This window comes from Triticum aestivum, chromosome 5B, assembly GCF_018294505.1.
Source record: "Triticum aestivum cultivar Chinese Spring chromosome 5B, IWGSC CS RefSeq v2.1, whole genome shotgun sequence".
NCBI lineage: Eukaryota > Viridiplantae > Streptophyta > Magnoliopsida > Poales > Poaceae > Triticum > Triticum aestivum.
Genome location: NC_057807.1, coordinates 606180436 through 606191228, shown reverse-complemented (window position 1 = coordinate 606191228; position 10793 = coordinate 606180436). Strand labels below are relative to the sequence as shown.

General features: G+C 48.9%; 1 protein-coding gene across 1 annotated transcript; it reads left to right on the top strand.

Moving 5' to 3' along the window:
* Nucleotides 1–7348: 7348 nt before the first annotated feature.
* LOC123113582 (pathogenesis-related genes transcriptional activator PTI6) lies at nt 7349–9196 on the top strand. The gene has a single exon (XM_044534871.1). The coding sequence runs from the start codon at nt 7884–7886 to the stop codon at nt 8772–8774; it is 891 nt and encodes a 296-aa protein (XP_044390806.1). The 5' UTR covers nt 7349–7883; the 3' UTR covers nt 8775–9196.
* The last annotated feature ends 1597 nt before the right edge of the window (nt 9197–10793 follow it).

The window sequence follows — 10793 nt, the reverse complement described above, 5'->3', positions numbered from 1 at the left end:
CATCATAAGAGAGATATCAAGGATTAGTCATAAGCTCATGTCTTGCATGTATCCAATTGAGTTTCTACTCCAAGTTTGAAGCATCAATGATGTTCAATTCTCCTCTCAACCTGCAAAACACTTTCTCATCAAGAGGTTTAGTGAATATATCCGCTAATTGCTTTTTGGTGTGAACATGCTTAAGATCAATGTCACCCATAGCAACATGATCTCAATTGAAATGATGACGAACTTCAATATGCTTAGTTCGAGAATGTTGCACAGGATTATGACCAATTTTGATAGCACTTTCATTGTCACAAAGCAATGGAACATGTTTCACATATATCCCATAATCTTTAAGAGTTTGGGTCATCCAAAGTAATTGAGCACAACATGAACCAGCGACAATGTATTCCGCTTCGGCGGTAGATAAGGATACCGAGTTTTGTTTCTTGGAAGACCAAGACACAAGAGATCTACCACAAAATTGACAAGTACCCGAAGTGGACTTTCTATCAACCTTGTCTCCGGCATAGTCTGAGTCGGAGTAGCCAACAAGATCGAAAGAGGCCCTCTTGGGATACCAAATGCCAAAATTTGGTGTATGGATGAAGTATCTCACTATCCTTTTCACGACCTTAAGATGACATTCTTTAGGAGCAGCTTGATATCGTGCACACATGCACACACTTAGCATAATATCAGGACGTGAAGCACATAGATATAACAATGAACCGATCATAGAGCGATAAACCTTTTGATCAACCGGTTCACCATCTTTGGTCAAATCAAGATGTCCACTAGTAGGCATGGGTGTAGTCATACCTTTGCATTCTTGCATATTGAACTTCTTGAATAAGTCCTTGGTGTACTTTGTTTGAGAAACAAAAGTACCTTCCTTAGTTTGCTTGATTTGCAACCCAAGAAAGAATTTGAGTTCACTCATCATAGACATCTCAAACTTCTCTGACATTAGCTTTCCAAACTTTTCACTAAAATGAGGGTTAGTTGAACCAAATATAATATCATCAACATAAATTTGGCACACAAAGATTTCTCCATTAACCCTTTTAGTAAAAAGAGTAGAATCAATTTTCCCAATTTCAAAGCCTTTTTCAATAAGGAACTTGGTCAAGCATTTATACCACGCTCTAGGAGCTTGTTTAAGACCATAAAGAGCTTTGCGAAGTTTGTAAACATGATTTGGTTTCTTAGGATTGATAAAGCCGGGAGGTTGTTTAACATAAACTTCCTCCTCTATTTCACCATTTAGAAAAGCACTTTTCATGTCCATTTGGTACAAGGTGATATCATGGTGATTAGCATAGGCAAGTAAGATGCGAATGGACTCAAGTCTAGCAACGGGAGCATGAGTCTCACCATAGTACATACCTTCGACTTGTGTGTAGCCTTGGGTGACAAGACGTGCTTTGTTGCGAACTACTTGTCCATCTTCATCTTGCTTGTTACGAAACACCCATTTGGTACCGATGATGTTGTGGTTGTTGTCGGGCTTCTCAACCAATGTCCAAACTTGGTTCCTCTCAAAGTTGTGTAGCTCTTCATGCATAGCATTTATCCAATCCGGATCTTCCAATGCTTCTTCGACCTTCATAGGTTCAATGCTAGAGATGAAAGAATAGTTTTCACAAAAGTTAGCTAAACGAGTTTTAGAGCGAGTGATTCTCCCGGTTTGAATATCATTGTAGATTTGCTCGACGGGATGGTCTTTAGCAATTCTTGCTTGAACTCGTGAAAGCTTTTGCTTGGATCTTGGTTGAACTTCTTCTTCATCTTGTCTTCTTCTTGGCCTTCTTCATTGTTGGCGTTGTCGTATTCTTGTCGTGGTGGAGAAGGAGGTTATTGATGTTCATCTTGATGCACTTCCTTGTTTTCTTCATCTTGGTGTGTCCCACTTGTGTATGCTTCTGTATCAACTCTTTGTTCACCTTGTCGTGAAGTAGAAGCTTCCACTTGGATGGATGAGGTACTCTCCTTCACCTTCGTTGGACGGACCTTGCCAATAGACAAGTCTTGGATTGCTTCCAAAGGATCCTTGTCTCCTACATCAATTGGCAATTGCTCTACTTGTGAGCCGTTAGATTCATCAAACTTCACATCTACCGTCTCTTCAACCTTTCGGGTGAAATTGTTGTAGACACGGTAAGTGTGAGAGTTTGAGCCATAACCTAGTAGGAAACCTTCATGAGACTTAGGAGCAAATTTAGGATGACGATGCTTATCAAGAATGTAGCACTTTGAGCTGAATACTCGAAAGTATCCAACTTGGGGTTTGTTACCGGTGAGGAGCTTGTATGCCGTCTTGCCGAGTAGCTTGTGAAGATACAAGTGATTTATTGCATGACAAGCTGTCTCAACCGCTTCTGCCCAAAAGTGCTTCGGTGTCTTGTACTCATCAAGCATCGTTCTCGCCATTTTGATGAGCGTCCGGTTCTTCCTCTCAACAACTCCATTTTGTTCAGGTGTGTACGTAGCCGAGAACTCGTGTGAAATCCCTTCTTCGTCAAGAAAGGTGTCCACATTTGCGTTCTTGAACTCTGTTCCGTTGTCGCTGCGAACCTTCTTGATCTTCACTTCAAATTGGTTTTGGGCCTTTCTAGCGAAGTTTTTGAAGATCTTTTGGACCTGCGATTTATCATCGAAAAGAATACCCACGTAAATCTTGAAAAGTCATCAACTATAACTAGACCAAAGGAATTTCCTCCGAGACTCTTGTAAGAGTTGGGACCAAAAAGATCCATGTGAAGTAGCTCGAGTGGCCTCCTTGTGGTCATGATGTTCTTTACGGGATGCCTTCCTCCAACCTGTTTACCTGCTTGACAAGCGCTGCAAAGTCTATCCTTATCAAATATGACATCGTTAACACCAAGGATATGCTTTCCTTTAATAAGCTTGTCAAGGTTTCTCATGCCAACGTGACCTAGTCATCTATGCCATAACCAACCTTTTGAGGATTTAGCAATGAAGCAAGTTTTAGGTTGGGCCTTTTTAGTGAAATCAACTATGTATAGATCACCTCTACGTATACCGGTAAAGACCATTTTATGATTGTGTCGACGAAACACTTGGCAATCTACTTCAGTAAATAGGACATTGAAACTGAAATCAGCAAGTCTTGGTACTGAAAGTAAGTTGTAGCCAAGAGATTAAACGAGCATAACATTCTGAATGGAGCTATCATGTGAGATGGCCACCTTACCGAGGCCAACCACCTTACCCTTTGAGTTGTCACCAAAAGTGACATACTTTCAAGGACTATCATTTTCAGCAAGCTCGCGAAACATGTCTTTATCTCCGGTCATGTGATCGGTACATCCACTATCAAGAACCCATTCCTTTCCTCCTGACATATATCCTCGGGGATTTGCCATAAGACCAAAATGTCTCATTGCATCATCAAGATCGAAGTCACTATCATCATCCTCATCATAGTATCCATGTTCAACATCGTCATGTGGTGGATCAAATCCTAGAGAGGGTGATTCATTAGTATGAGTTTGACAATAATCTCCTCTATGAATTCCAGTAGCTTCGGAAATGATATCGCTAATAATTCCAACATTTCCTTTGGCACGCATAAGGTTTATAAGTTCAAATAGACGATCACCAAACATAGGATCACTAGTATTCAACTTACTCAAAGCAATAGACTTATGAAGAATTTCATCAAGATTTTCCAAAGAATAATCAGGAAATCGTTCCTCAAGAAATTTCCATATAGTGTAGATCGGCCCAATGACCTAGCCCGAGCCAGACTTTACCTAGCATGAAAAACCCAGGCCGGGCTCGGGTTCCAGGTCGGGCTTACACATATGAACACTAAAAATATATAATTCTGGCTAGGCTTTTGAGCTTGAGTTCTGGTCGGGATCATGCTTGAGAAAAGAGTATATTTCAGGCTTTGGGTCGGGCTCAGGCTTGAGAAAAGAAGATCGGGCATTTAAATGCCTGGTTGTAAACCCGACCTAGCCTGACGTTTGCACATGTTTAGTCCACCTCGTGCACACCCGATGCCAAGTCCGCATTGAGGTGGACCAACCTCAAAGCGACCCCGTGTTCATGGAGGTTACCGCGATGCAGGAGGTAGAGTAGGAACAGGAGAAGGCGCCCTGTGCCGATGGAGTAGCCATCGGTGTCCAGGTTCAGGGTGCTATACGCGGAGCAACACTACAACATGGTGCTGGTGGAGGTAGAGGTGGGTCATCCGCCAGTGGAGGAGCCACCAATGTTTGCGTACACAGTGTTGCAGGTGGAGCAATGTACAATCAATCACTAATGGAGGAGCACTGGCAGACGGAGGATCAGTTGGAGTCGCATCGTGTGTCCCTTGTTGCTATCATGGCCATGGTTGCGGTGGACCCAAGCATCGACGACATGAACTGGACGGTGCTCGCATCCATGCATAGTGCCCACCCCATCCGCCTCAAGCATTGGTAGCTCTGCGTCAACGATGCAGAGCGCAACCGGCTCTTCGAGGGGCTAGAGACGAAGAGGAATCCGCCATCAGCCCCGCTGTAAGACCTTGAGAAGAGGTGTCTAGAGGGGGGGTGATTAGACACTAAGTACCAAAGTTGCAGTTTTTAGCTTCTTTAAGTTTAAGTGGAGTTTAGGCACAAGTTTAACATTCACAACATATAGCAAGCAAGCATGCAAAGAGTATATGAGCAGCGGAAAGTAAAGCATGCAACTTGCAAGAATGTAATGGGAGGGGTTTTGGAGGATTCAAACGCAATTGGAGACACGGATGTTTTTGGCGTGGTTCCGATAGGTGGTGCTATCATACATCCACGTTGATGGAGACTTCAATCCACGAAGGGTAACGGCTGCGCGAGTCCACGGAGGGCTCCACCCAAGAAGGGTCCACGAAGAAGCAACCTTGTCTATCCCACCATGGCCGTCACCCACGAAGGACTTGCCTCACTAGCGGTAGATCTTCATGAAGTAGGCGATCTCCTTGCCCTTACAAACTCCTTGGTTCAACTCCACAATCTTGTCGGAGGCTCCCAAGTGACACCTAGCCAATCTAGGAGACACCACTCTCCAAGAAGTAACAAATGGTGCGTTGATGATGAACTCCTTGCTCTTGTGCTTCAAATGATAGTCTCCCCAACACTCAACTCTCTCTCATAGGATTTAGATCTGGTGGAAAGAAGATTTGAGTGGAAAGCAACTTGGGGAAGGCTAGAGATCAAGATTCATGTGGTAGGAATGGAATATCTTGGCCTCAACACATGAGTAGGTAGTTCTCTCTCAGAACTGGTAAGTTGGAAGTGCAGGTTTCTTCTGATGGCTCTCTCCACGTATGAAGAGGAGGTGGAGGGGTATATATAGCCTCCATACAAAATCTAACCGTTACACACAATTTACCAATCTCGGTGGGACCGAATCAACAAACTCGGTCAGACCGATTTAGTAAACCTAGTGACCATTAGGATTTTCGGTGGGACCGACATGCAACTCGGTAGGACCGATATGGTTAGGGTTAGGGCATAATGTAATCTCGGTGAGACCGATTACACAAACTCGGTTGGACCGATTTTGGTAATTAGCTAACCAGAGAGTTGGTCAGGCAAACTCGGTTTGACCGATTACTCAAACTCGGTGGGACCGATTTTGGTAATGAGTCAACCAGGAAGTTTGCATTGTAATCTCGGTAGTACCGATTGCTCAAACTCGATGAGACCGATTTTGATGATGGACATACACAGAGAGATTACAATCCCATCTTGGTGAGACCGAGATCCCTATCGGTAAGACCGATTTGCCTAGGGTTTGTGGCAGTGGCTATGACAGATGAACTCGGTGGCGCCGGATAGAAAGAATCGGTGCGACCGATTTTGGTTTTAGGTTTAGGTCATATGAGTGGAAGTGGGAAAGTAGTTGAGGGTTTTGGAGCATATCACTAAGCACTGTGGAGCAAGAAACTCATTAAGCAACACCTCATCCCTTTTTGATTGTATTGACTTTTCCTATAGACTCAATGTGATCTTGGATCACTAAAATGTAAAATGAAGAGTCTTGAGCTTGAAGCTTTAGTCAATCCTTTGTCCTTAGCATCTTGAAGGAGTTCCCACATCCTTTAGTCCATGCCACTCCAATGTTAAACTTGTTTGAAATATACTAGATAAAAGTGTTAGTCCAATAAGAGATATGTTGACCTTAATTACCAAAACCACCTAGGGAGCACTTGTGCTTTCACCCGCCTCATTCAAGCCAACTACTAATGACCTTGCAAATGTAATTGACGCAAGTACGTTATAATACAGGCAAACAAGAACAAAATTTAACAAGTTCGGCATAAATTAGTGTACGATGACCCGTCGCCTGGTTTGGCGCTGGTGTTTTTCCACCCCCAAGGGACTTGGGGATTGGAAGGGATTTGGTGATCCCCTCCCCTCCACCGAATCCGCATTAATCCCCCACCCCCATAATTTCCTGTGTTTGGTACAACAACAACATAGCACAAATAACAACAGCTGAACAACAGCTGATAAGAAGGTGAAAAATAAAAATCCAATCTTTTAGCATCCGGTCGGCCAATTGCGGGACAAAGGGCGGAGGGCGGAGATGGCGGCGCCTTCACAATCGAGGGAGAAATTTCGCGAGGGAAAGCTCGCGTCTCCTCTTAGACGAGTATTGGAGGTTTTGGGGTGTAACTTTCACGATGTGCCGGTCCAATACCGGGGTACCGAATGGGCCTGTGGGGAATTTTTGGGATTTCTATACCAGGCCGGTAAAATATTCGTTGCAACATGCAAATACACGAGCGCCGAATGAGGCCTCAGGCGTCGCGAAATCCCTCACGAGATGCCGCAGCATGCTCGCGGAGCGTGTGAAGCTGTTTTGACTTTTCATGCTAGTTACATGGAGCTATAAGCTTAGACATTTTTCTTCTGCAAAAAATACGAGCTTAGACAAATAACATCCAGGAAGTGAGTGCAGTCTTGAACTGTGAATTGTCCCAGCACATATCATGCCAATCGAGTCACACACCTAACACAAAGTGTTAAGTTCCAATCCACTTTCTTGTGAACAAGTCATCCGAAACTATGCCAAAGCACACGATTTGTAAGAGTATTGCTGGTAACATTAAAGACCTAAACTGATGATTTGCGGGCATCCCAGGCTCAAAATTCAAATCCACTTCGAATTCGAATCACGCACCTCACATTCCGGGCAGCATGAGCCGAGGCGGAGGGGCAAAGTCGTAAAATCACGCAAAGGCAACGGCCCAGTCCTCTGCACCACTGCATGCGCTCGTTTCACTGTCAAAAGCAGAGCGGGTCACGCGGGGAGGGCAGCAGTGTAAAATCACAAGGGGGTGATAAGATCGAGAGGACGAGAGGAGTACTCCGTAGTGGCATCCACCTGTGCGGCGAGTGAATCTATACCATCTCCTTCCGCTAGTAGTACTAGTACCTTTCTCCAAGCTCTGCCTCAACCCCCTCCCCTCTGCTTCTATCCCGCCGACCCGCTCCCGTTAGAACCCTGTCTAAACCCCCAAAATCATCCCAGGATTACTCTCCTCCTCGCCCCGATCCGCCCGGAGCAGCCGAGAGGCGCCCCCCCCTGCCCAAATCCGGAGCTTCGTCTCTGGTTGCGAGGTATCCCGCTGGGGATTCCTGGCGCGGCGCCTTTGCTTGTTTGACCCGTTTCTTGGAGTGTGAGCTCGCTCACTTGGAGCGGCAGATCTCAGCGCTGCACCCCAGCAAAGGCTGCAAGCCCCCCACCCAAGCCTTTTCTCGGCCCTTCTTCGCTGGTTCTGGCAAGTATTTGCAAGGGGAAAGTTTGGAGAAGCTTTTCCGTCCTGTGTTTTCCCCAAATTGGAAGAGGCTTTCTTGGATGAGATTTGTGGTGGAATCTCAGTAGCGCTGGTGGAGATGGGGATGTCTCCTGCCGACTCCCTCGCCGCCGGCCGGACCCGCCGCGCTGGATCTCTCGCTCCCCTGCCCAAGCGCGTGTGCGTCTTCTTCGTGGACGCCGACGCCACCGAGTCCGAGTCCTCGGGGGACGAAGAGGTCAGGCGCGGCAAGCGGCGCGTGCGGAAGGTCATCGACATCAGCGTGAAGGCCTCCTCTCAGCCATCTCCGGCGTCGTCCATCCCACGGAGACGGGCTCTGCTGCTGCGGCGGCGGGCGGCGAAGGCCGGCGACGGCGGCTACCGCCGGCGGTTCCGTGGCGTGCGGCAGCGGCCGTGGGGCAAGTACGCCGCGGAGATCCGTGACCCGAGCCTGCAGAAGCGGCTGTGGCTCGGCACCTTCGACACCGCCGAGGAGGCTGCCGCCGTGTACGACGACGCGGCCGTGCGCCTCAAGGGATCCCACGCCGTCACCAACTTCTCGTCCAGCTCCAGCTCCGACTCCGACTACGTCGCGTCCAACAAGCCCCGCTCCCCGCCGCCGGCGAAGCTCCGTCCTACCGGGGAAGCGGCAGCAGAGGCCACCGCGACCGTTCCCCCATCCGCGCCGTCGCCGCCCCCGGAGCCCGAGCCCGAGGACGACGACGCCGACTCGTTCAACCCGTTCGCCTCGTCCCTGACCCCCGTCCTCCGTAGCGCGCCCGGCGAGGCGCCCCGCCCAGTGGACCACCTGTACGGCGAGCTCTGCGACCTGGCCTCGACCGCTCCGCCATCCAAGGCGGTGGAGTTCGACTGGCAGCAGCCGTGGTGGGAGAGCGAGCCGAAGGCAACGGAGTTCGACTGGCAGCTGCCGTGGTGGGAGAGCGAGGACTTCGTGATGCCGCCGGCGGCGAGCGCCGTCAGCGTGATATGACGCCCCTGCCCCTACCCGTGTCGCGGCGTTTCGCGCCCTCGGGGCGGGGAAGTGGCGGGAGATGCGTGAGCCGGTGGCGGGAGATGCGTTTCAGTACTGTTACTATTATTATTACTTCGTTTATTAATTATAGATCTACTAGTAGTGCGTACACTCCGGTAGCAGCAGAGCAGAGGAGTGAATGGTGTGTTGCTTGTGGTGGTGGTGGTGGTGGTGGTGGAGGTGAGCTCAGGCGGGGGGCCCCGGCGCCCCGGCGTTGTGCGTGATCCGCCTTAACTCGCACGTCTCCGGCGTGGAAACGGAGCAGTGCGGTCGCGTCGCAGTGCCGACAGTGGCCGCATGCCCGTTACTGTAATGACGAGTAAACTGTAATTGTTGTCGTGGTGGTGAAGTGGTCGTCAGCTCGTGTGTTTGTTTCATTACACAGCCTTTCCGCCTTGGTCGTCGTCGTTGTGAGTTGTTTACGCGAGCTGGCGTCCAAGTGGTGAAGATTTTGCGTCTTTACTGGCTCCAAATTCAGGCCCAAGTGGGAGTGTGACCTTGACAGGATCCCAGTAGTAGCAAGCGAATGTTTTCCTTTGCATTTTCCAAGCGTGTAGGGCCGCCGATTGTGAGAGGTCAATTCGGCAAAGTTGCGCAGATCAAATAAACATAGCCGGCCGCCGTGTCGCCGTCGCTCGCCAAGAAATTGGGGGGAAATGGTGGTAGAAACTAGAAAGACACCTGGGCATGGGCACGTTTCTTGGTTTGGTAGACTTTTCAAACCGGATATTTGCTGCTTACGAGTGCTTCGGTGCGCCACGAGGCGGCATCTCGGCCGTTATTCGTGCGGCCCGGTGAGGAGGCGGTGGGGACCGCCCGGGTGGATTTGGCGGGAACTTGGCGTGGCCTCAAGCGAGCGTGACGCCTTTCGCGCCATTTTCCTGCCCATCTGGTCAAAATGACGGTAGTGTCCCTGTCCTATCGGCGGTGAGAAGCGCTCTCGCGGGACAGTCCCGGTCGGCTGGATATTTTTTTTTTTTAGAATTTTTCGATTCATATCACGAATCAATACAAATAAGTTGACCCTTACAAGCACACTGAAACGCAAACACAGAGGACCATAAACACCTCCATTCCAAAATAAAAAGTTAGAGTCATCTGGATATACTTTATTTTACAAGGTACTTCCTCCGTTCCAAAATAGACGAACCAACTTTGTATTAAAGTTAGAATCATCTATTTTGGAACGGAGGGAGTATAAGAGCATGGCCAACGGGTGGCTTCAACCGGGTGCCCCGCATGCCAACTAGGCTCGGGTGTCAGTCCTAGCCTCGGACGGTAGCTTGCAGGGGAGCCGGGTGCTTCATGAGCAAAAGAAGAAAAAGAAAGGAGAGAGAGGGAAAGGTAGAGGAAAAGGAGAATGCAAATGACCACAATGGGAAAGGGAGAGAAAAAAAAGCAAGGAGATGACGACCATGAGGCATCGGCTTATATTTTCTAGCTGGATGAAGAAAATCAAAATAATTTGGGTTGCCTAGGTGGATGGGCTGGGACCATTGCTTATGCCCTAAGAGAAACTCCAACCCGTCAATCCATTTAATCTTTGTTCGGGTAGCAACGGACAAAAATGTCGGCCCAAAGCACCGACCGAAACAGACCCGTCTGCTTTTTGTACGCCGGACAACCCATTTCAGACCTAAATTTGGGCCTAGTTTCCGTCGGCGCGGGCACGCGACATCCGCCTACTCTCCTCCTGGCACGTCAGTCGGTGGCACATAGGCCATTCTCTTCCACGCATTTACAGCCAGCACACCCGACTGTCTCACCCCGTCGCCGGCGCCGCCCAGTTTTGGTGCCCTGGCCAACCGTCCGCGCCCACATACCTCCCCCGCAACACGCCACCTTCCAACGTCACCACCACCACCGCACCGTCGCAACTTCCCCAACATCGCCGCCAGCACCACCTTGACACCCGCCTTGCCTGAAGCGGACAAAAGCGCGGCGACCTCGCTCATCTGATGCCGCCAAGGCCAGCTA